At 42.7% G+C, this 27,565-nt stretch overlaps 1 protein-coding gene across 1 annotated transcript in view; it reads left to right on the forward strand.

Annotated features, from left to right (window-relative positions):
- Window positions 1–18,688: 18,688 nt before the first annotated feature.
- ATP2C1 (ATPase secretory pathway Ca2+ transporting 1) overlaps window positions 18,689–27,565 on the forward strand; it is a 126,683-nt gene continuing 117,806 nt past the window's right edge. Inside the window, exon 1 of the mRNA XM_075212436.1 lies at window positions 18,689–18,903. Within this exon, the coding sequence (XP_075068537.1) occupies window positions 18,817–18,903 (87 nt within the window). The 5' untranslated portion in view covers window positions 18,689–18,816. The remainder of the gene's footprint in view (window positions 18,904–27,565) is intronic.

Consider the following 27,565-nt stretch of genomic DNA (forward strand, 5'->3'; position numbering starts at 1 on the left):
GACTGGTTTTCCAGACACTTTTGAAACATAGCTATAAGGCTCAAACATGCACAACACAGTTCTACAAAGATTTTCATCCGTCAACATATTTTGCTTGTTTTTAATGTGCCCCATACTAGAGAATGACTGTTCACATGTGTAAATGGAAACAAATATGGGCATTATCGTTGTAGTCAGTGGTCTAAGTGGACATTTATAAGTGGTGTTATGGAAATTCAGAAATGGCATTATGAAAAGTGTAATGGGAATATAAGTGAATGAGACTTGATAGTTTTAGAATGAAGGCAATAGGATAAGTGGTGGTATGGTCTATAACTGTATACACACCCACTTTGACCACTGGTAGTAGTACAATAGTACATAAGTAATATATCTAAATCCTGCTACATACATCTAAAGAACATTTCCAGAATTCGCACATATCTCACGCAAAACACTGCAAAGATCTTAATTCATGCACTCATCATCTCCCGCATTGACTATTGCAATTCCCTCCTTACTGGTCTTCCCAAAAACAGACTCAAACCTCTACAATCTATTTTGCACGCTGCAGCAAGACTTATTTTCCTTGCAAATCGTTTTTCCTCTGTTGAATCACTCTGTATGTCTCTACACTGGCTGCCTGTTTTGTACCGAATCCAACATAAAATACTTTTACTAACCTACAAGGCCATCAACAAAGCTGCACCAACATACATCTCCTCTCTTGTCTCAAAATATCTCCCAACTCGGCAACTCCGTTCTACACAAGATCTGCGTCTCTCATCCACCCTCATTACATCCTCCCATTCCCGGTTACAGGACTTTTTTCGGGCTGCACCCACTCTATGGAATTCTCTCCCTCGCACAGTAAGACTCACCTCTTTGTCTGTTTTACCCAGTTTGTTTATTATGTTTGTCCCCAATTGTAAAGCGTTACAGAATATGTTGGCGCTATATAAATAAATGATGATGATGATAACAGGGCCTGACTAAAAATTCCTGACCTTAATGAAGGAGCAGGAATCACACCGCACTTTCCCGGAGAGGAAGGAAAGAAGCAATGTGGTGTAGACTCCACGTCCCTCCTCCGGTGTCAGATGTGTCACTTCTGCTGTGTAACCTCACAGCGTTTTATGGAGTAGCTCGCATGATGCAGAAGCTGGCTGCTCTGAGCAAATAATATGATCATGTTCAGTCTTATTATCTGTTTTTTGACCCTTCAACCGGTAGTCAATTTAAAGCAGTTTTCAGTTCAGTCATCTCCTTCATGTCTGTGTAGTTTGATTTAGGAGAGAACAAACCAAAATGTAACACATTCAGCCATCTAAATTTTAAATACAGTAAGAAAAGGTTATGTAACGCCTTGTGAAATCTGTGATTATGTCTATATGAAATGAAGTTCATACATTTGGGCAGATAAAATATGGTGTTAGTTCTTGAAGAGAGGTGGCTGCACATAAGGATTAAAGGAGGTGATCCCACCTCATGTTCAGTAACACAGGTTATATGAGTGCGTCAAAGTTGAAATGTGTGCTGCCTCCAGTGCAGTTAGTGAGTGTGATAGAGACACTTTTATCAAGAATTTGGGAAAGTGTATTGGTCTACTTGCAATATTCATGCCAGAAAAAAAGTGGAAATGTGTAGCAGAGCAGGAATGAATCGTTGCAGAGGATTTTGGGAGGACAAGATTTTTTGTTGGCTATTTCTGAGTGGACAGGGTAGAAGATAATGTATGTATCCCTGCCAGATATCCAAAATGAATGTTTGGGACAAGATAAGTCTCTCCCCTAATCCTATTGGCTTAATAATCAAGAAGTGGAAATCCGGATGTCGGTTTCCACCCGTGGCCAAGCTGCCGGTGGAGGTGTTTAATGACCTGAAAGCTGCTATATATTGGCAAAGCATGCTGGGGCTTGTAGTTTCACAACACCTGGAGTGCCACAGGTTAGCCAATCCTGGTCTAGTGGGACAATCGTGATTTTTGATAACTGTTCTGCCCAATCTAAGGGGCAGGTCAAGACTGTGTATTCTTTATACACACACACTGCATTCTTTATATACTGGACTAAGGTGTTAGCTGTCCTTCGTGGACTGACCACTCCCCCTCTAGTGTCTGGTCCTGCCTCTATGATGACTGAACACACCCCCTTTGGTGGGCCCCTAGTGTTGCATTCCCCGGTGGGCCCTTCATGCCCCAGTCTGGCACTGCCTAGAGTCCCTCTTCTTTTGGATCCCAGAAGATTAAGATGGACCCCAGACAATTAAGATGTGCCAATCGGGGATGCCAGGAAGGTAAGCCTGCCTTGGAGGATGGCAAATTAAACTGTATAAGAAACAGGAGCAGGGAGAAGCCTTCACAGAGCTCATACAAGTTCGGATCTGGCCACCCAGTGCAGTGCTTTAGAAACAACAACAATAGAAAACTATCAAAACTATGCAATTTACTATGTTAACAGATTTTTACTATAACATTTTTTTCTTTAACAGAGCCTTTCACTTTTTAGTTATTTTGTTTGTTCTATGCATGTGAAAAACAAAAGTCAAAGCAAAGTTTTTCCCTGTTCCCTTTGCCAAGAGAGAACATAAAAAACAGCATCCACTGCATGCAATTGTCATTATTAATCTTCAGAATCGTTCTTCTGGGTCATATCAGAGGCAGTGCGAACCCCCAGGGCACAATGGAGCCCACTATTTGCTAAAGCAGCAAACCGGCCATCACGATTGCGGACGTGCTGGGTGCTATTTGGGGTCTGTCACGAGAGAGTGCTCTGATGTATTCTCATATGATGTGTGTGCAGACTATTCACAACCTGTGACCACGCCTATAAGGAGCGTGAGTCACGAGGCAGTCTGGCTCAGGTGCAGGACATCTGTATATTGCCTGCTGTACTGCCCGAAATTTCCACAGACACGGTTGTAGCTACAGGGGAAATTATATACAGGTATAACACTGCTTATGTTGCCATAAAGTATGAAGACTAACATCTTTCTAATATAATAGCACTGTGTGATATTTTTTTGTACAAATAGTCACTCTGCTTGACCTGGGACACTTGTGTGCGGCATAATGGGAATTGGGGGCATTTATGTGAGGCATAATATGAATTGGGGCACTTATGTGTGGCCTAAAATGAATTGGGGGCATTGCTCTGGCATAACTTGAACTGAGGACACTTATGTGAGACATAATATGAATTGGGGACATTACTGTGGCATAATATGAATTAGTTCACTTATGTGTGGCATAATATGAATTGGGGGCACTTATGTGTGGCATAAAATGAACTGGGGGCATTACTGTGGCTTAAAATGAACTGGGGGGACTTATATGTATCAGAATGTGAATTGGGCGCACTTATGTGAGGTATAATGTGATTGTGGCATTTATGTGAGGCATGATATGAATTGGGGCACTTATGTGTGGCATACGATGAATTGGGGGCATTATTGTGGCATAATGTGAATTGAGGCACTTATGTGTGGCATAATATGTATTATGGGCACTTATGTGAGGCATAAAATGAACTGGTGGGAATTACTGTGGCATAACATGAACTGGGGGCACTTATGTGTGGCATAAAATGAATTGGGGGCATTATTGTGGCATAATGTGAATTGGGCACTTATGTGTGGCATAACATGAACTGGGGGTATTACTGTGGCATAACATGAACTGGGGGCACTTATGTGTGGCATAAAATGAATTGGGGGCATTATTGTGGCATAATGTGAATTGGGCACTTATGTGTGGCATAAAATTAACTGGGGGCATTACTGTAGCATTAAATTAATTGGGGGCATTACTGTGGCATATTATGAACTGGGGCAACTTATGTGTATCAGAATTTGAATTGTTGGCACTTATGTGAGACATAGTATGAATTGGGGCACTTATGTGTGGCATAAAATGAACTGGGGAATTACTGTAGCATAAAATTAATTGGGGGCATTATTATTGTATAATATTAATTGGGCCTCTATTATGAGGCATGATATGATTTACGGGCACAGCTATGGAGCACTATGAGGTCACTGTCTCACTGTCCTGAAAGCCAGGATTGCTGGGATGCTCCGGTAAGCGGGCACTGCACAGTTCTGCAATGGTGTAAACAACAATGCAGGTTTTTTTCTGTAGGAGGGTGGCCTAGCGCTTTTCACCTGCTAGACATGCCCCCAATTATGCACAGCCACATCCCCAATTGTATTGCCACACCCACTCAGGGTGCTGCAAGGCGCATGATTCAACTATAAGGGGGGTCCCATGAAGTTGCTGTACCGAGGCCCTGAATTTCTCTTGGCAGCCATGAGGACTGTATATCACCCGAATATCATGCTGAGTAAGGATAATTGCATACTGTGCACTGTTTTTTATGCTCTCTCCTAGTTAGAAGAGCAAAAGTCACTTTGTAAAGAGATATAACTAGAAAAAGTGACACGTTCTCTCTATTGTTAGTTGTTGTGTACAATAAAGTTTTTATTTAAGGCATTTGCTCTTTGTATATTTACAATTAAAATTGGATTTACTAAATGCTTTTCAGTGTTGTCTTTTTTTTGATGTTGCAGCCTTTCCCCAGGACCTGATTATCCAATAGGCTGTAGTTACGGGTGCAATGCTTTGTTTGGGGTGGGTACAAGGGGGGAGCATCATTGTGACAGGGAGAGGTAGAACTGTCAAAATTTAAAATATGAGAGAATAGTTGTTCAAGAAAATAAAAAGAAAACATGAAATATAAATGTAGTCCGCATTTTAAAGAAAAGAGTCATATTTGGGTAGGCCCTTGAGGATAAGAGAGTAGAAGAGACAAGGATTGCAACAGGCACTAGCATGACAGCCATTTCCACCTTCACATTTTCACACTCAGTAGGGCTAGTTCATGCCTCCATTCTGCTATACAGTGGTGATTATTTGGTTGTGAAGGAAGCTGGATTTTTTATCAAAGAGTTAAGCGTTCATTTTTCACGTGTTAACCTGGAATGGAAGGTGAGGGGGCGCTTTGAGTGTATTGGCTTAGGGCGGCCTGAACCCTTAATCGGGCCATGCCTTTCCCAGAAATGTTTCTCATCCCATGCGTTCTAATTCCTTTTATTTCTTGTGCTCCTGTTTGTTTTACTAATAATTATGGTTTGTCTGCCAGACACTAAACAAACAACTTGACTTATTCCTGGAGGATTTCCTTATAAGCAAACTCTGTCTGCATTACAGCAACCAAACAATCATTCATTCATTCAATCTCCTTGTATTTTCTTAAAAGCTCAGTAACATTAAAAAAAGTAACATACATAGAGATTAATTTGCTTCTGAAATAAATGGACCCTAGTCTGTCTGCGTATGATAGGAAACTTAGATTGTAATCCCCAAGGGGACAGGAACTGATTGACTACATATTCTCTTCACAGCACTGTATAATATGATTTGTGTTATATAAATAGATGGTAATACTTTACCAAGACATTATCCTACACCATGATCAACCAAGGTTACACACCTTTTTATGTTAGGCCATGTCCTTATGACCTCTTAAAATCATGATTGCCTTGTGAAGACTTGAACTGTTGGGAGGTATGTGTATATTATTCTGTAGAGATAGAAATATAACAGGATTTTTACTTACAGATATACATATACGTCCTTTTCTCCGCAGCCCAATGAGGAGGTTGTGATCCTATCCATATTACTCCCATTTCAATACAGGAATACTTAATTCCCTGAGAAGGCTCAGAATGCATTTTCTGGATCATGTTTGTTTGCTTCTCACCACACACAGTTACTGCATCATAGGAATCACTGACCTATTTAAACTATTGCCTGGTTTTTGCCAAATCACTGTGTCAGGATTCAAACCCAGGGCTTCTGCCTCCTCAGCATTACTGCTGCTCTGCTGACTGAGCTATTCTGGCTGCTTGACAGTTCCTTGCCTTTATTCTGTGTTCTAGATCAGTTCCAGTGATCTCCTGATCATCCAGCATGCCTTAGCTCCACCCCTTGACTTCCTATAAAAGCCTGACCAGTTCCTGTCTCCAGTGCCTGATTATTGTGCTCTGTGCCTGTGATCTAGCTCCTGCTCCTGTTGCTGTTCCTGTCTACCCGTATCTACTACATGTGTACCGACCTCGGCTTGCCCTCCACTACGCTTCTGCCTCAACCTTTGGACTTCTACACCTCTCTGTGTACCGAACCCGGCTTGTTTGAGCTTTCTTTCATCTCATCTCCTGTTAGCCAGCCTTCCTCCCTGCCACTAGGCTGCTATCCAGTCTCCGGACCGTGACACACTGAGGGCTAGATTTACTAAGCTGCGGGTTTGAAAAAGTGGGGATGTTGCCTATAGCAACCAATCAGATTCTAGCTTTCATTCATTTAGTACCTTCTACAAAATGAAACCTAGAATCCGATTGGTTGCTATAGGCAACATCCCCACTTTTTCAAACCCGCAGGTTAGTAAATCTAGCCCTGACTCTGTCTGTTCCATAGCTATTCCTGTTTCCTTGAGGATTGGCATGCTTATGGATTTTGACTACACTGTCCTCTCTGCTCCCAGATCCCAGTTCTCATTCCTTACCTTGTTTATCTGCCCTGATCTCTTGCCGCCAGACCCACCGGCATTGGTCTTTTTTAATGTCGGCATTGTGATTATCGACAATTACACTGTCGACATTTTCAACTTGTCCACAGAATGGAAGTGTCAGCATTTAGCCTTCTGACATTTTCATGTTGACAGGTTAACTGCCAACATTTCCATTGTCGCTATTTAGTACCCTACCTCAGGTCACATATAGTTAACTGTCAACCAGAGCAGCTAATCCAGTTGTTTCCACATTCACCACAAAATGGACTATATGGAGGTAGTCTTGCCCTTCCTTTGACCTCTAAGTAGTAGTATGTGTTAAGTAGGAGTAATATGAACAGCAACTTGGATTGACTAAACAGATTGGTACATTGCAGGTATATTCTCAGGACCCACACCACAGGACAATGAGTGGAAGAACCCACAATAGCTCCACCACTCTTAAAAGACTGTGCCTTTAAGGAAACGTCTAATAAAAGCTAATACTGGTACTTTTGGAAGGCTATAGAGCATTGAGACAGGCATTGACATTTGAATGGACAGCAAGGGTAGCTGGCAAGTGAGTACCATTATATTACTGCCCATGGACATATGAACAGCATTCAGAGCCTCTGTGCAATAAGCATCTGGGTACCACTGCTGTTGCACCTCTTTTACCTCACATTGCCAACATGAGGAGAGGACTTTTGTACCCCAGAACTACTGTGGTTAATTATATGGGAACCCCACACTTCTGCAAGTTGGTGAAGAAAGGGGGGAGTGTGGCTGTTGACTAAAAAATGTATTTGTAGGTGAGCATATCCTTTAAGACTGCATACACTTTTCATAAAAGCGAAATTGAACAGTGTCTGGAAGCCAGAGGTATTAATTTAATATGGGTGAACTCAGTGGACCTTTCTAAAAAGTGATTTTGCATATCGTCACGCAGATTTAGAGCCAGGATGTTCAGGCATATTAACAATTATTTGAGTCATTTGTTGCACGTACGTTATGACATATTTATTTTGGATAAGTTTACAGGAGTTGCATGACAGGCTACAGCTACCTTAGAATGTGACTAATGATGATAAAATAAAGCATAAAGTTAACATTATAAAGAAAATAATGCTAAAGTATTACCATATATTGTCCTAGTAAAAATGACCAGGTCATTTCCCAGTCTGGATTTAAGTGTTCTGTTCAAGTCTTTCCCCAGCTACCAGAATGCTTCTCGTGAATGGAGAAGATCTAATAAGTATGTTACAACAGCATATGAGTTGGAATGATACTGCTGCATTTTTGTTCTGTTTCTGTGCATTACAATCAGCAGTGTTTAAACAATCTACAAAACTAATCATCATCATTATCATTTATTTATAAAGCACCTCGGGTTTCATAGCGCCGAATGTACAGCATTAAACCATACAACAAATGATTAAACAAAGATGATAAAATAACGCATAAAGCATAAAAGAAACATAAACATAGGACAGGTGCAAACAAGGAAGGCAAAGTAGTTGTGACATGAGACAGAAGGAAGAGAGGGCCCTGTGTGTGAGAGCTTACAGTCTTGAAGGAGGGGGGAGTGAAACAAAATGGAGTGAGGGGGTGCTTAAGATATTGATTCAGCACACCTTACATTATTCTATTCATCTAATTTTTTTCTGAGTCACCACTCTGGAACAAGTTGATCTTCCACTGACATTGCTCTTCCCTTGGACTGCAGGATTGTGGCCATTACCGCTAGCGTCCGCAGTAATGGCAAAGAAAAGGTCATGAGATTCAATATCATTAACAGACACTAAACATATACAACACCAGCATAGAAACATGTCAATGTAAATTATCAGTAATCATCATCATTTGTTTATATAGTGCCACTGATTCCGCAGCGCTGTACAGAGAACTCATTCACATCAGTCAGTAATCTGCTGAGATGAAAACTGGGGCTGTTTGTTTTTCTGTTTTTCATAAATAGATAAGGGAAACAGCGGACCTTACTGTCATTCTACCTATCATCCTCCGCTGCCTCACTTTCAAGAAATTGTTTTACAACAATTTCTGTGGAGGTGTTCCTCCAACCAGTAGCTGGATTTCATTTAGAGTTGCTACTTTGTTTCTTTACCACTCCAGATAGACCCAAGCAGATTATTAGCAGCATCTTGGTACTGACATTGCAACAAATAGTGGCGGTCCCTTATCTTATAGTGAATAATGAAATATCTGAGGAGCATAGTGCAAGCAGGGCTGCCAAGAGGAATTAAGGGCCGCGGTACAGCAACTTCATGGGGCCCCCCTTATAGTTGAACATGGCAAAAGTGGGAGTGGTTGTGCAATTGGGGGCATGGCTGTGCATCATTGGGGTGTGGCTAGCAAGTAAAAGTGCTAGGCCATCCTCCTACAGAAAAAACCTGTATTGCTGTGTTCACCTTTGGCACAAAGTACATCTAGCACCATAGTGTAGTATATGTGTGTGTACATAAAGAGTTCACAGACTTGGCCTGTCCCTTACATTGGACAGAACACTCACCAAAAATTCGGATTGTCCCACTAGAATCCCAACATTTCACAGACTCCTGCTCTCTCCTACCTGTTATTGTCACTTTCACCACCTGTGGGTTCTGGTTTCTTTAGTTGCGGTTTGTCTGGGTCCTGGAATGTTGGGGGCCCTATATGTATATAAAAATGGGTACATTTAGAAAATTCCAACCAGCACCAGCGTTAAATCAATAGCACCCATGATTAATAATTAGGCCTTCCTCCAGCCCCAACATTTAAATAATAGTATTCCCATTTAATAAATAAACCTATTTTTCGCCCTCATAACAGCCCCAGCAATAAATTAATAGTATTTACATTTCATAAATGTATACCTATTTCCCACAACCATCACTGCCATTAAATAATTCATTGTCACATTTACTAAAGAGACCACATTGCAACAAGCCCCCTGTGCCATCACATGCCCTCCATGCTGCTTTTCCCCCTTCACCTGGCCCCATTCATCTAACTGTGCCATGCTGCTGCCCCGCCTCCTCTTCATGACTGTGCCATGCTGCTCCCCCTTCTTCATCACATGGTGCCATGCTGCTTCCCTCCACTTCTTCATCACACTGTGCCATGTTGCCCCCCCTTCTTCACCACACTGTGCCATGTTGTCCCCTCTTCTTCATCAGTGTGCCATGTTGCTCCCCCCTTCTTCATCACTGTGCCATGCTGCTCCCCTCCTTGTTCATCAGTGTGCCATGCTGCTTCCCCCTTCTTTATCACAATGTGCCATGCTGCCCCTCTTCTTCATCACACTGTGCCATGTTGCCCCCCTCTCCTTCATCACACTGTGCCATACTGCTTCTCCCCTTCTTCATCACACTGTGCCATGCTGCCCCCCCTTCTTCATCACTGTGCCATGTTGTGCCCCCCACTCTCCTTCATCACACTGTGCCATGTTGCTTTCCACCCTTCTTCATCTCACTGTGCCTTTTCCCCCCCTTCATCTCACTGTGCCTTTCTCCCCCACTTCTTCATCTCACCGTGCTTTTCCCCGCCCCCCCCCACTTCTCCATCGCACTGTGCCTCCCTCCTCCCCACTTATTCTCAATGTGCCATTCCCCCCCCCCACTTCTTCATCTCACTGTGCCTTTCTCCCCCCTATTTCTTCATCTCACTGTGCCTTTCTGCTCCCCCCCCGCCTCCATTCCTTTACTTACCTTTGTATTTGCTTCTGTCATCTCTTTTCTTTTCTTCTCTTCTCTTCTGTCTTCTTGCTTTGTGCCGGGTCATCTCTGCGCCACTCCTCACTGAATGTCGGGCGTGACGTCATCATGTCACGCCCGGCATTCAGTGCAAACGGAGGAGGGAAGAGGGACGCCAGCGCTACGATCATGTGAGTATTTGCATACTCACATGATCTCGGGCCGAGCCCCCACGCAAAAAAACACCAAAAAAAAAAAACATCGGCAGAGAGGGCCCGGGGTAATTAGTACCCCACCCCCTCTCGTCAGCCCTGAGTGCAAGTTAGCATAATGTGTAGTGATAATTATTGGTGTTCAATACAGACTGTGCATCTCTGCATATGAATACTGATCCCCTTTAATGTGTTTTTATATAAGGAGAGGTGACCCACAGCCTGTGTTCCAAAGCAATAAGCTACTGACATCTGTGATAACTGCTTTATATATACCTTGTTATACCATGCCTGTCTTATAATTAGTTATTGTTGTCAGGTTATTCATCAGGCAGGCCATACAGCCATTTTCGTATGTGTCATAGCTACAGTACTACTTAATCCTTTTGGTTATACGTGTGTTTCAAACAACAGCAACTTGTACACTTTATCAGAATCACCTTTTAAGTGTTTTTTTCCTTTTGTTCAGTCTCTTACTATATCTGAAACGGTTGTATAAAATAAAATCCTGATAATAAATATAGTTGTTATTACCCTTTATTTATAAAGTGAAGGGATTGTTATAGAAATATGTACAACAATATGAAACAGACGGTAAAAATTGCCCTGCCATTGGGACAGGGCCATTTTTACCTTCTGTTAGCTTACAATCTAAGAGGTGGGGGGAATGCCTTATACATAATATAGTAGAAAAATAATTGTAGCTGTTTATTCGGAAATAGTTATTAAAAAAAAGTTATGTGTGTATAGCTTGTGTGCAGGTTCAGGAGGCAGTGAAACCTCTCTGGTACTGGTGTGCGCTCACTTATTTGGGATATCCTGTTGCGTGGTACCCCACTCGCAGTCGCCACCTCTTTTGCTCCGTGTGGCATCTGCTACCAGAGGGTCCCCTCAGGTGTTTAAACACAGATACAGTGGAGTGGTCACTAGTGGTGTGCAGTGCAAAATCAATAAATGTTGGATGCCATACAATATCATAGAAAAAAAACAGTTTTTATTTTGAAACACCTGCCCTCCTTCACATGTCATAACGGTTGCAATGGACATAGATTTAAACACCAAACTCCTCCAGCACAGATCATAGCGGTTATAACAACAATTTCTTAAAAAACCTCCAGCACATAAACTTCAGCTGATGTTAAGCTTTATTGCTCCTGTGCTCCACCAGCACTTTACTTGTTTACGTCCATTAAATATAATAACACAGCTGCATACTCGATGTTGCCGGGTGGGGTAGTTCCACACTCTCTAGTAGTGCTGGGCTCACTCTCACAGGTGTCAGCACACAATGGGCATACTTTCATGCTCATGTTCCAACAAGGCTTATCTGACATCCCACTATCCAGGGATTCTCCTTGCCACGTGCACCCCATGCTTCTCAGGGACCTTCTTACTCCAGGCCCACTGCTGCATCTCACACTGCCAATTTCAGGTGTCATCCCAATATCCAGGGACCCTTCCATTTATGGGAACCACACTGCAGTACTGTGCAATCTCATGAACTGTTACTCAGACAGTCCTATTTAGTATATCCCAATAGCCAGGGACACGCTCATAGTTACAATTGTTCAACCAGAAGACTCCACTTACATTTCACTGTGGGGATTCCTTTCCTCCAGAGTAGCCGACTGCCTAGTTGCAGTGACTTCCCCTCATGTTATGGGGGCCTTATCAAGGGGGCTCTCTTACAGGGGGATCCTCCTCCCCAATTCAGTTCCTGCTGGCCAGCTGCCTCTGCAGTGACCCTCCCCCCTCCGCCTCACATTATGGGGGCTTGTCAAGGGGGTTTTACACAGGGTATTTTCTAAGATCACATGTGGCTTTAACCAATCACACTAACCCAATCTATTTCTGTCCATCCATGTGCCTTTCTTGTCCAGACAATCTCTTACAGGCAATCCAAAGGCTCCTCTCTTTATTTTGGGAGCCTTTCTCGTGGGGACTCTTGTCAAAATGCAGCTCTCATGCAATCTGGCACCCACATTCTTTATCTGGTGCTTCTTCTGGTGTACCCCTGAAGGAGGGAATACTCCTCTGCTGTCTCTACCCCTCTCAGGGCTCTTTCTCAATTGGGGCCTTTATATTCCCCTGTACAGGGTTCATTAATTGTGCCTCACAGCATCAGCTGCCCACCTTCCCCTGCCCAGGGATCCAAGACCAACCTCCGCCTTCCCGGGTCCCGGCTAAAATGGCTGCCTCCTGCCTAATGTGGGAAATCAGAATCCTAAATAGACTCTGGTTCCCATGTGGGGCACCCATAGCCAGTGTTGTTGTGTGGAAAAGCTCCGCCTCCACACTTACGATGACGCAGCTATCTGTGTCATTCTGCTATTGTCTTGCAAGGCCCATGCCTCGCTTTAAAAATAGACTCTGGTTCTCATGCGGGGCTCCCACAGCCAGTGTTGGTGTGTGCCCAAGCTCTGCCTCCACACTTACGATGACGCGGTTATCCACATCATTGTGCTATAGTCTTGCAAGGCCCGCACCTCTCTTTAAAAATAGACTCTGGTTCCCAGGTGGGGCTCCCACAGCCAGTGTTTGTGTGTTGCCAAGCTTCGCCTCCTCACTTACGAAGATGCTGCTTTCCGCATCATCGCGCTATAGTCTCACAAGGCTCGCGCCTCGCTTCCTACAACTCCTCTTCAGGTGACTTTGCCTGCTGTCACCGGGGCTTGGCGAGGTCACCACTAGTAGAGCTGCAAGCATTACATGTTTGACTTGAGGTGATTGAGCTCACTCAGGTAAGCTGGTCACTAGGCATGAGTGAAATTTCACACAAATAAAATTGTGTCAAAACAGTATTTCACAGAGTTATTAAGTTACAGTGACACAATCGTTTTAGCTCTGTTTTTGCTTCACCATTTTATACAGTGTCTGTAAATTTCTCAGAGCTGTTGCGACAACGGTGTGAACTTGGACTGGAATAATAGAGGTTATTCTGCCCTGAATATTCCATGGAACAATTCTGAATATTTCACTCATCTCTACTTGTCACTCATGTTCAGCTTGGATACCCCCTCTGTATCCTATCTGACTTCTGCTGTTTGTCAGTGAATGCATTGTGTCAGCAAATACAGCATTTGATTCTCATCCAAATAAAGATTTATGCAAAGGTGGGAACTGCCGCCTAATGTCAGCTGATGCCACAATATTAACACTTGACCTCTTCGCTCACCAGTTTCTCTGGTCATTGTTCTCTGCAAGCATTGATTGCAGGAAGAGACAGTGTGACACACCAGTCTTGCATTGATTGTGTTATAGATAAATGAATATTGCTGGATCTCTTACTACCTCCCCAAGAACATACAGAGCTTTCTTGTCAGTATATCACCACTGCATGTTATACTCACAGCTGGTAAAATGTACTTTTAATACAAAATTAATGCTTATGAATATCTAAAAAGGATAACCATTTTTTTTTAATGAAAATAGAATGTCAATGAAGTTTATACAAAATGCACATGTGTATTATAACTAAATAAATAATGTTACTCAAGTACTAATTAAAAGTTGAATTTTTACACTGAAGGACAAAATGAAGATCACATAAGGACACAGATTCTGTATATGACATAATCAACTGATCACAAATATACCAATTCAAGAAATATATATACACTAAAACCCTTTACATTTTTTATATGTTGCTTATCATTTCTTATTGCAGTGAATGAGAAATTAAATAATGTATCTATTTATTAAAATTATTCTGCCAGGATATGGCAGGGGCGCACGCAGGGGGGGTTTCTGGGTCTCCAGAAACCCCTCCCCTCCGCTAACGAAGTGCCCCACATAGCGGCACAGTACTATACAGCAGCTGCGGCGCTGTCAAAGAAGCGTTATTGTATACAGCACCGCCTCGGACGCTTCTTTCACTGCGCCGCGGCACTGTATAGTACAGTGCTGCAGCAGCTCCGTTTCTCCCCCCCTTAAAATCCTGCGTGCGCCCCTGGATAGGAGCATGTCCCAGTGAATAATCTATAGTAAAGTGATCTCAATGCGATCACATGTCCTTTCAACACTTTGTGATATGAAGGAGGGGAGGAGCATGAAACCTGCCGGGGAGGGATCAGAAGATTCCTGATAAAGTGTGCAGGTTGATTTTGTTTGAATCAAGTCTATAACCAAAAGGATTAAGTACTGTAGCTAGAACAAATATGAAAATGTCAAAACGCCTTCAAGGCTTTATGGCCTGCTGCTGCCTGATGAATGAAATGTCAACAATAACTAATTATAACACTGACAAGGTATAACAAGGTACATATAAAGCAGTGGTTAATAGCTAGGACCATAAGCCAGATTGTCATCCACTGCTTATTCCATGGAGGTTTCTCTATCCCTACAGTAGTAGTAATATGTGCTTTCTAGCAATCAGTCCTGGGGGTATTAAATCTATATCACCTGGGAAAATATTTTTTTATTTGGTACCATTTTTGTGTCTATTTTTGTTTCACATATGCTCTTGAAGTATTAGACTTTGCAGTTATTCGGGTTTGATTCTTTGCATATTATAATACAATGTAATAAATGATATAAAACAAAACTAAGTGGAGCAAGAAAAACATCAGTAATTGGGAACAGTATCTACTAGTAATGAACTGTAACAGGAGCTTTTTGGTTGGTAGCCCAGGGTCCATAACTGTACGGGGGCTCAGCTATAGGGCAGGTACAAATACTCGTGGATGATAACTTGTCATAAACCAGGTGCATATGCCATAGGCTAACCGAGGGGGGGTTTCCTATTGCCTGGAACCCCCCTCCAAGACTGGGGCACTGTATAATTGAGGTGGCTGGACCCTGCTCCGGCTTCACACAGATCTGCTTGAAAAGGGAGAGCTGCGTGCACCTAACAGTAGTGCACGCAGCATTGCCAATGTATATTATGGGGATAGGAAGAGTTGGAGAGCAGCCAAGCACTGTCTAAAATTATAGCCACGCCCCCATGCATGCTGGTCATGCCCACTGGCGGCGTGGTGTGGAAACCCCCCTCTACAAATCCTGCATTTGCCCCTGTATGCTGCTGATGTAGACGCATCTGGAGGTGTGTACGGGTCTGCATATGTGCATCAATACGCTATTTTTCAGTTCTAATTTACTCATATTTTACAACCAACTCTGCATCAGTGCCATAATCTTGTATTAAATTACACATGTCACAAATGTATCTTCAGAACAATCTTAATGTAAATGCTTATTCCACCCTAATATTATTATGACAAGAACTATGGTGATCACCAGTGGGGCTGAATTTTCCTGACCGGGTGAGGCCATGCCATGGCTCCTCCACAGTTATGCTAACTGGAGGAGGTGGTATGTTTGTTAGATTATAATGCCAAGATGGAACTATCTATTTTAATTTAAGACTGTTATATGTGTATACATTGCTAATATATGTAATAAGTTGATCTAGATTTATTTAAGTTATGTGTGTCTTTCCTTTAAAGTCTTCCTTTCTATTTCCTTGCAGCTTCAGAGAATCCTGTACTAGGACACATGGAAAAACTTATATGATAGGTGATAACAGAGGTGTAAAAAAATGTCAGGGGGCACCGTAATACAAATATATTGCTTCCAATGGATCAATTACCAAGATAATATAATGATAGTTATATCATCATTATATCAAGGGAATAGCAGAGAGGCTGGCACAGGCAAGGGAAGAACAGAGAGGCTAGTGCAGGCAAGGGAAGAGCAGAGAGGCTGGCACAGGCAAGGGAAGAACAGAGAGGCTAGTGCAGGCAAGGGAAGAGTAGAGAGGCTGGCGCAGGCATGGGAAGAACAGAGAGGCTAGCGCAGGCAAGGGAAGTGGAGAGAGGCTGGCGCAGGCAAGATAAGAGTAGAGAGGCTGGCGCAGGCAAGGGAAGAGCAGAGAGGCTGGCGCAGGCAAGGGAAGAGCAAAGAGTCTGGCGCAGGCAAGGGAAGAGCAAAGAGTCTGCCGCAGGCAAGGGAAGAGCAGAGAGGCTGGCGCAGGCAAGTGAAGAGCAGAGAGGCTGGCGCAGGCAAGGGAAAAGCAGAGAGATGGTGCAGGCAAGGGAAGAGCAGAGAGGCTGGCGCAGGCAAGGGAAGGATTGTATTTGTTTTCATTTGAATTATTAGTAATACTACACCATAATATTGTGTATACTTTTTTGTTTCCGATGTTCCTTCATTGTGGAGAATCACCTAGTGAACGATCAGTGAGCATCCTCTGGTGATATAAAAAAAAGAAAAAACCCTCTAAGACTGTTCTGTGGACGTTTATATATCAAGGAATTGTGAGAAAAGCTGTTTATATCATAAGATTAAGTGAGGTATTTTACCTATTCTCAAAAGGTTGTTTTCATTACTATCTGTATTTTTTATGGTATTCGCCTGAGGTATCCACAATTTTTATTCTAGTTTAAAAAAGAGAAGTGGCACTTAGTTGTATACTGAGGCAGCAATCCATAGGAAGTGCTAATTAGAGGTCATATTAATATTTTATCTGGCAAAAAAAGGAAATTACTAAAATATGATGTGCACTTTATTACAAGCTGATTTGTATTGCCACTACAGGGTGGTATTTTGATAACTGATCACAGTAGATATTCACATAAAGAACCATCTATCACACTGTTCCTCTCCTTCATAACACTGCTCCCTTCCATCATCACACTGCTCCCCCTCCTCCATCATTTCACTCCTCCATTACACTATTCCACCCTTTATCACACTGCTCCCCTTCCTTCATCATATTGCTTTCCTCCTTCATCATACTGCTGCCCTCCTCCATTGTTCCCCTACTTCATCACATTGCTCCCCCTCCTTCATCATTGCACTCCTCCATTACATTATTCCTCCCTTTATCACACTGTTTCCCTTCCTTCATCATACTGCTTCCCTTTCATTACACTACTCACCCTCATTCATTACATTGTTTCCGTCTCATCACACTGATCCCCCTTCATCACATTGTGCCCTCTTCATCATCACCTCACTGTGCCCTTCATCACATTGTGCCCCCTTCATCATCACCTCACTGTGCCCCCTTAGTCATCACCACACTGTATCCCTTTCTTCATGACCACACTGTGCCCCCTTCTTCATCACCACACTGTGCCCATTCCTCATCACCAGACTGTGCCCTCTTCGTCATTACCACACTGCATCCCCTTCGTCATTATCACACTGCGCCCCCTTCGTCATCACCACACTGTGCCCCCTTCGTCATCACCACACTGTACCCCTTTCTTCATCACCACACTGTGCCCCCTTCTTCATCACCACATTGTGCCCCTTCATCATCACCACACTGTGCCCTCTTCGTCATCACCACACTGCGCCCCTTCGTCATCACCACACTGCGCCCCTTTGTCATCACCACACTGCGCTCCCTTCGTCATCACCATACTGCGCCCCCTTTGTTATCACCACACTGTGCCCCCTTCGTCATCACCACACTGTACCCCTTTCTTCATCACCACACTGTGCCCCCTTCTTCATCACCACATTGTGCCCCTTCATCATCACCACACTGTGCCCTCTTCGTCATCACCACACTGTGCCCTCTTCGTCATCACCACACTGCGCCCCTTCGTCATCACCACACTGCGCCCCTTCGTCATCACCACACTGCGCCCCCTTCGTCATCACCACACTGCGCCCCCTTTGTCATCACCATACTGCGCCCCCTTTGTTATCACCACACTGTGCCCCCTTCGTCATCACCAGACTTTTCCCCCTTCTTCATCAACACTCTGGTTCCCCTTCTTCATCCCTTTCTCCAGTGCTTACCTTTGTATAGTATTCTTTGTATCTTTTTTCTCCTGGCAGCAGCTCCTCACTGACAGTGTCTGGACGTGGTGATGACATCACTGCCAGCAGTCAGTGAGAAAGAGGGAGGAGGAGGGAGCATGGTGCCGGAAAGTAATGACAGGGGGGTACTTGGCCCTGAATCTGTCACTGTGTGATAGGGGCAATGTGCAGATATCTAATGTCTGTTTACCTTTTGCTTTAATTGTAGAGCTGTAAGTAAAATGCTGGAGTTTAATAAATGCTGTTTATTTTTAGATTTGTTATTGAAAAATAATGTTATCTAACTTAAGTTTCAGTAGAACTGTCACCTACAGCTGCTTCTTAAAATAATCCAATTATTCAAGCATTAGCTTCAAACTGAGGAGGCGTAACCAAGCCTGATTATTAGAGCAAAGCTTACTGAGAACTCAGAAGTTGATCATCTGGTTTTTTACCATTTGCAGTATGGCTACAGTAAAAACAATGCACAGGCATAGAAACTCCTTAGCATGTGATAGAGGAGCACAGTATTAAATGAGCTAGCAATACTGGATTAATATATATATAGGTCAGGACTGGGAATTTGCTTGATCTTATTACCTAACTGCAATTATCAGAGTGAGCAACTGGAATTCAATGATGCCTGTTTTTACCTATCTCACACAAGTCCCTTTCCGATGGAGCAAGCATTTCTCATTCAAAGAAGAAACATTGGAAGAACAGGTAATAGAAATCAATGCAGATTAAATTTTATTTTATTGCTTAATAATTTACATTGCTTAAATGGCTTCTCCAACAGCTTTATGCTTTGTATTACAGTTTTTATTTCTACCTTGGGGCTTTTAGATGCTTTATATGATGCATTATAAACAAGTTGACGTTGCGCTTACATCAGTAGATTTCCTTATGTACTAAAATAAGGAAAAGTATTTTTTTCAGTAAAAGCACAAAGGGCATTTTACCCATAAGAGAAGGTTGTAAAATAAAATAAAATATAAACTAGATAGCAACTGACTGGAGAGGAGCACAGAGCTATATTCAACACTCTCCATGCCAAGGTCATAATTTCAGTACTGGCTTACTCCTTATATAAAAATATTACAACATATCACTTAACATGCCAATTTTATAAGGATGCGGGTAATGAGAAGGATTGGGGGGAGAGGGTAATGTGAGTGGGTCTGATTCCTATATACCCCCATGGACAGAGCAAGAGACACACCCCTGTTGGCAAGGCCCAGCCTCCCTGAAATTATTTTTCAAAAGTAGGTATGTATGGTGTATACACCTTAAAAAACAGTAGAGGCAACTATTTTGCAGGCTTAACACATATTCACAAGGGTATTATAAAATACAAGCACTTACATGAATCCGCAGAAGATGAATCTAATTGCTTATTAGGCAGAGAAGTTCAAGCCACAAACATGACATCTATAACAAACTCAGAAAAAAACAACATAGTATATAGCCTGTATAAACTAAACAACACATCCCCTGTGTAGGAAAGTTGAATTTGATTTCTTCCAATAAGAGAAAGGAATTCCTTCTGTCCATCACGTGTGCGTAGGCAACTTTATGCAGTGGGATAGGACCAGATTCCCCCAAAAAATATGCTTACAAGATGTAGGGGTAAATGTATCACGCTGCTAAACAAGCAAACAACCCTCAAGTGTTGCCTTGCAAAAGTGTCCAGTAACTACATTGACCTCTATTTACCAAATCCTTCCATGGTATCTGATCTCAATAGGTGACATCTTTCCATGGGAAAAAGTAATTAAAGCCACATTGATGGTCTAGAAATTGGCAAATTACATCTGAAGAATTGATTGTGATGCGGTATTTCATTAAAAATGAATGCCTAGCCAATATTGGCAAAGTACACTGCAATGCACTTTTTAAATGGGTTAATAACGGCTTTATCGCAGTGAAAGCAATGTGTTGTTGTTTGTCAATTAGGCCCCTAAGGGCTAGATTTACTAAGCTGCGGATTTGAAAAAGTGGAGATGTTGCCTATAGCAACCAATCAGATTCTAGCTGTCATTTATTTAGTACTTTCTACAAAATCACAGCTAGAATCTGATTGGTTGCTATAGGCAACATCCCCACTTTTTCAAACCCGCAGTTTAGTAAATCTAGCCCTAAGTTTCAATCTGTAGTATTTAAAGTTGGGATTTTTTCCCTGCACTTTTACTCTTATACGGCTCTATTACAAGCTGTCTGTAATAGATCTGAAATTCCCAATTGAAAAGAGATTGTTATTTGGGAAATTAAGATGTGTCTTCATTTGGAGATTTTAGATGCAGGCACTAAATGTATAGTGTCTGAAAGACAGGAAGATAATTGTTTTTGAAAAAGAAGAAGGTGCGCTTTTTTAAATGAATGAAATGTGTAAGTGAATAAAATCATTTAAAAAAGTGCTGCCAGGACAATTAAGACCACTATGTATGTGAGAACAAAAGAAAATATAGTCTGGCACTCTAAAGCAAACAATATTTAAGCAAATCACTATGTGTCTCCTATTTGTGTATATGTAGATATCACAGTGATTTATATATTGTTTGCTTTAGAGCGAGATGGACTATGTTTTCTTTTTTTCTCAGATAGTTGTTCTTGTACCCATAGGTAGCTGACATTGGGACTGATGCTGAGTTGACTATACACCAGTTTGCACATGCCCCCAAAGAGAACAGACACATATGCACCAAGGGAGACTAGCGCTTACCTAGCACTTTCCACTGAAGAGGTGAAATGCTGGTGGGAAGGGATGGTCTGTTGTAAGCCGAGCACCGTAATGGCATGTGCACACAAATGTGTCTCCTGTAGATCTGCGTTGAAACGTTGAAAAAATGATGTTCATAAAAATGAATTATCAATTCCTCAATCAAGAACAGCACTGCCTCCAGAGACTACAGAGGGACCTGTGGTTGTGGAGTCCAGCGGGGATGAATTGATAATGTGTGAGGATGAGGAAGTACACACTGAAGGGGGCGAGAAATCAGAGGATGAGGATGAGGACGATATCTTGCCTCAGTAGAGCAAGTTTAGTTTGTACAGGGAGATATGAACAGCTTTTTTTGTGTGGGGGCCCAAACAAACCAATCATTTCAGCCACAGTAGTTTGGTAGGCCCTGTCGCTGAAATGATTGTGCATGTCCTATTTCAACAACATAAGGGTGGGTGGGAGGGCCCAAGGACAATTCCATCTTGCAACTCTTTTTGGCATTATGTGACCGTCCAACAGTCGTTTGCCATGAGCTCGAAGTACGACAGTATTCAACCTATGGCAAAGCGGATAACTGCGGCCTTAACAGTTATGTTGGTGTTAGACGTGCATCCGGTGTCCGCCATCTGTGCAGTGGAATTTAGACAGTTGAAGGAGGTATTGTGGCCCCGGTACCAAATTGGGTACCGGGGCCACTCCACTACGCAGTCCAGAAATCTTAGTATCAGATATTAAACTACGTTCACTGTTCCTGCTACATCAAAAAAGCATGAACATGCCCTGCCATCAACAAAAACAAGAGGTAGTGACGCGCTTGAACTCCACCCTCTATATGCTGCAGAGGATGGAGGAGCAGAAAAAGGCCATTCAAGCCTACACAGCCACCTACGATGGGCCACGTTGTAACGAGCGGCGGCGGCTTCAGGCATCGCCGCGACTCGCTTCCTCTGGTGCCCTCTCGTCCCGGCCGTCGTCATGACGACCGGGACGTCACTTCCGCTATGTCCCGGATGTTGCCAAGGCAACGGACGAGACACTCTTTGGCTGTAGCGCCGCGTCCCGGCACCTAGGTCATCCGGGCGTGTGCGCAAAAGAATCTAGTAATTATTGCCCAGCTGGGCCCTGTTCTCCTGTCTTCCCAGGGAGGGTTTCCTATTGGTCCACACTAGTATTTAAGGCAGGAAGGGGCAAGCCCTCCCTGCCGGTTATACTCCCTGCTCCTTAGCACACTACCTGCTTATTCTCTGTATAGCTGCTGATCCTGATTTCTGTTGCCGACCTATTTCCTGGAATTTTGACTACGATTGTTTGCTTGTGACCTTTTGACCCTTTTGCCTGGAAATTGACCACGAGTGTTTGCTAGTGACCACCGATCTGCCTGTGACCTATTCGACCTTTGCCTGGACCTCACTTCGCTTTTCTGGGTTCTCCCCTGTCAGCACGCAATTCACGACCCTTTGTTGTCTGTGGCCAAGTCTGTCCGCACCACTAGGGGCTCCAGCGAAGACCAGACTTCAGAGTAGACTCCGGGTTTTGCGGTACTGGCTGTTGGGGTTCCTAACATACGTGTTTGTGCCGCCGACTTGTGTCGCTTTGCTTAGACATCCAGCTACCTCGGTGCAACATTTTGGACTAAAAACAATATTGTGAGGTGTGAGGTGTTCACAATAGACTGGAAATTAGTGGAAATGAATGTTATTGAGGTTAATAATGGTGTAGGAGTGAAAAAAAACCAAAAATATGGATTTTAGCACTTTTTATGCTTTTTTAAAAAAAAAAACAGAACCCAAAACCCAAAATCAGAACCAAAACCTTTCGTGGGGTGTTTTGGCAAAACAAATCAGAACCCAAAACCTCAAGCTAATCAGAACCCAAAACCCAAAACACCAAAAGTGCCCGGTGCACACCCTTACTGATAATGATGACTTAGCGTAAACCAGGTGCATATGCTGCTGATGTGAAGCCGGATGCATCTCAAGATGTACACAGCTCTACATATTGGCGCAAATAAGCTATTTTGTATTTTCTGTTGTTTGCTAATTTATGTCCATTTTGCGAACAACGCTGTATCAGGCCCATTGGGTTTAAACTAACATATTATTGTTTTATCTCGAGCTTTAGTCATGTTTGCACGTTTGAAGTGCTCCTTCAAACGTGCACTGAAAACCCACCTCTTCCTTAAAGCCTACCAACCATCCGCATAACCCCTTCATCTCCTCCACTCGCTCTCTCCTTTGCCTCATCTGGCTCCCCTTGTGCCTGTTTTGTTTTCCCTCCCTTAGGATGTAAGCTCACTTGAGCAGGGTCCTCTTCCCTCCTGTCTCCTCACCCGTTCTTCTGCTCCATGTTTATTGCTTTAACCTGCCTGGAGTTCCTGAAGTACTGGTATTTCTGTTTATAGTTTTGTACTGTTTCACCCTGTATAGTGTACTGTTTGTACTGTGTACAGCGCTGCAGAAATCTTGTGGCGCCTAACAAATAAAGGATGATGATAATAATAATAATAATAATAATAATAATAATAATTATGGGACTCTTTGTGGGCTTATACTGAAAAAAATGTGAGTATTGCTGTTTACAACAAAATTTTAACTGAGGTCGTACAAGACTCTTAGATTTGTCATAGTACAACTGTATGCTATTTCCTCCACTCTCCAGCATCCATACATTTTCTCAATATGTTAGGCACAATTGTATCCAAGACATTTAAATAAATATTAAAATAATACCACTTGTCTTCTATCGCCAGCACATATTTCCAAAACCTTCTGTACAGTAAGCAATAGGTGTTGGCAAAATATTCTTCTTGTTATTTATTACCAAGAATTGCTTGAGGATCATAATTTGGAGAACTGCCAATGCTGAAAGTGATAAAGTGCTGGGAAGTTACAGTGGGAGGTGTTTGTTCCTGGTACACGGTGACCTAGGAGGTTATTGATCACTGTATTTTAGCTAGTGTAGTCCTGTGAGAACATCTTTACCACAGGCTTCAGTCATGACAAAGTGTGCGTGGGGTATAATACACTTTGTCATTATAGCTGACTATGTTGCCTCAGCCTAAAGCATATAAACAGCAAAGAATGGTTGCCATAAAATATCAGCAAAATAAATGATTGATTAAAGAGCAAAGAAACTTTTGTAATACTGTATATCAAGAATCTCATTGCTTGGCGCAATCTTCTCAGAATTCCCACAGCAAAACCGAATAAACTGTTAAATAGAAAATAAGCAATGTTAAAGGATTGGGATAATAATTATGTTGTTGGTAACCTTCCATTGCTATTGGTTGATTGTAAACTGACATGGTCATAGCTTGTAATTAATACTAATTTGTTATATTAGAGAAGAATGCTTACTTTTATAGTAAACTTTAGTTTGTGACCGAGTGTGTCTGCACTTCAAGTTGTTTCTCGATTATAAATTACATAATACAATTATTTATTTTACTTTAGGCGAGGAAATGTAAATAAATGTCATATCGTATGTTCATATTTCTGCTTAAGGCTCATTATGGAGTATTAAAATAAAACTGTCAACACACAAATAAAATTTGATTTGTAGAGTAAACCAGGGAATTGGTTGAATGCTCATGATTACAATAACAGAGCTTGCCTATCTATGTAGAAATGCATTTTTGGCCCATTGATAACAGCGATAGGAGATTTTTGGATCCATAGGCAAACCAAGAGGGGGTTTCCTAGGGCCTGGAAACCCCCCTCCACGCCTGGGGCACTGTATAATTGAGGTGGCTGGACCCTGCCCCCGCTTCACACAGCTCTGCTTGAAAAAGGAGAGCTGCGTGCACCTAACTGTAGTGCACGCAGCATTGCCCATGTATATTATGGGGATAGGAAGAGTTGGAGAGCAGCCAAGCACTGTCTAATATTATAGCCACGCCTCCATGCATGCTGGTCACGCACACTGGTGGCGTGGTGTGGAAACTCCCCTCTACAAATCCTGCGTTTGCCCCTGGGATCAGCTTATGATCCTAATCAGGCCAGGAAAGTCCAATCAAAAAGGGGCTGTCCTGGCAAAGATAATTACAATGAGAAAGCAAAAGTATTCTTATTCTGTCCCCCGGCTGACTTAACTGTGTATGCCCCAATAACCTGATTTGAAAAAATCCCTCCACCCATGGCATTTGTGGTACAGTGCCTATAGACTTGAGCTGCTAATGCCATTTTCAGCTAAGCTTCTCCAAGCTTGGTAATTTGACTCCAGTTCATTGTGCCCATAGGAAGCTATGGGAACGGCGGTATGGATCTGTCACAGAATTGCAGAGATGGCTGCTAACCGGTATTGGCGCAACTGAACAGGGAGGCGCGGAGTCTAACATACCCCCATTATTCACCAGGGACCCCCGCAAGGGAGTTTGGGCTTAGCTGCAGAGGGTACGCAGGTTGTGGTTCTCCAAGACAGTCACTGGTGTAGCGACAGAAGTAGACAGGCGTAGTCAGGCAATCCAGGTCAGAGCCAACCGAGCAGTGCAGTACACAGGGAGGATCCAGAGAGAAGTCAGGTCAAGCCAAATAGTCAAACCAGCCGGGCAGCGAGGTACCAAAACGAAACACAGGGGAGTAGTCACAGGAAGCCGAGTCAGAACCGAAGAACACTGGATCAGAAGTTCAGGAAACGCTGGAGCAGGAGTGAACCAATACTCTGGCACTAGACATGTGTCAGAGGCTGCTTTATATACCCTAAGGTGCATCCTGATTGGGTTAGGGAGATTTTGGCGGTCAGACATGCTGACTGCCAACAGGTGAGCAGAGATAGCGTCCCGCTGCTAGGCAACAGGACGCTGTTGTCGAGAAGGTGCAGGCGTCCATCTCCTGCACCAAGTGTCAGTACGGAGACACGCCTGACAGGCTCATTATTTTGGTTAATGAAGCAGATATCTTCAATATATCCTGCTGTAGCTTATTGTTCAATAGCCCCAATACTAATATTTGCTTTAATCATGTGGAAATAGACATGTCCGCATGATTAGAGGCAAATAAATGCTCGATCAATTGGCCCCTATATTTTTTCAAGTTACATATTTATCTCCAGAGTGAAGTTTTTCAAACCCATTATATATGTTGAGGATCCACAAAAAGTGTAACCAGGGCCGGACTGGGACTAAAAATCAGCCCTGGCATTTAAAGCACACAGGCCCACCTCTTGTGGGCTCCATGCACTATATTGTTGCACACTGATGCTGGCGCAGTGTGCGTTGCTGGTGCAGTACAACATGATGTAGTATGAGTGTGTGTGTGTGTGTGTGGGGGGGGTATTTATTTCTCCTAATGACCCTCAACATTACATTGTTAGCACCCATATTACATAAATAAATACCATGACAATACATTATTAGTACCCAAATTACAGCAATAAATAACCCCCCACACACACTCCTACTACATCGATACCCACCCACATTACAGCAACCCGCATCACCCCCACATTACAGCAATCAGCATCATCCATCACATTACAGTATCCAGCATCACCCCCATTCCAGCAACCAGCATCACCCGCACATTACAGCAACCGGCATCACCCCCCACATTACAGCAACCAGCATCACCCCCACATTCCAGCAACCAGCATCACCCCCCACATTACAGCAACCGACATCATCCTCACATTAAAGCAATACCCTATCATACGTATTAGCAATACTAAGCCCCAAACACACTACAACATTGCCACCACCACACCACCCCATACTACAGCAATACCACGAATTATACAGGCGCCACTGTAGGAAACAAATGTTTTGCTTTTTTAAAATCTCCCACAAAATAGCAAAAACAGAATACTTACACACATATAGGTAACAGGTATCCTTTTCCCTCAATTAAATAGCAATGGCAGAATTTTCATGAATCATTCCACATGGAATAAAACTCTAACAAATATATCAGAAAAAATATAACTATTGAATGATCATTTGAACCCACGTGGCCGCATTAAAAGTATTTCCAACTACAGAAAAATGTCAGAGAAAAATATTTTTTTATACTACAGTAACTGGTTATGCGTCCTTTCTATTAATTTTAAATAACACAGTATATTAATTAAGGGGTATAGAGGAGGTGGGTGAGAGATAATTGGATGTGATCCATCAGTTTCATTAGATAGGAAACATTTTGATTATTTACCTGGAGACATCTACCCCCTTGACTCACAGGCATGGCTGACAAGAGGAATTTTGGGACCCAGTACAGCAACTTCTTTGGGCCCCTGTCATATTCAACAATGAGAGACTTGCCTTTGGCAGAAGTTTATATTATGCCACACCGTAGTGCCCCAAGTTCATATTATGCCACACCGTAGTGCCCCCAGGTCATATTATGCCACATAATATTACCCTCAATTCATATTTGGCCATGCAGTAGTGCCCACAAATCATATACCATACAGTATTATGCCACAATAGTGCCCCCAAATAACATTATGCCATACAGTAGTGCCCCCAAATAACATTATGCCATACAGTAGTGCCCAGACAAAAAAACTCATTCACAAATAAAAATTGGTACAGCATATCAGATACTAGAGTGTGAGTCCCAGGAGCAGCTTAATACACCATTTACAATGGAAACAAAAATAGATATATTGACACAATCACAGATAAAATTTATGACAAGCAGTGTTTTTTCCTCTTAATTAAAAGTCTCT

Source organism: Mixophyes fleayi, chromosome 5 (assembly GCF_038048845.1).
Source record: "Mixophyes fleayi isolate aMixFle1 chromosome 5, aMixFle1.hap1, whole genome shotgun sequence".
In the NCBI taxonomy this organism is placed as follows: Eukaryota; Metazoa; Chordata; class Amphibia; order Anura; family Limnodynastidae; genus Mixophyes; species Mixophyes fleayi.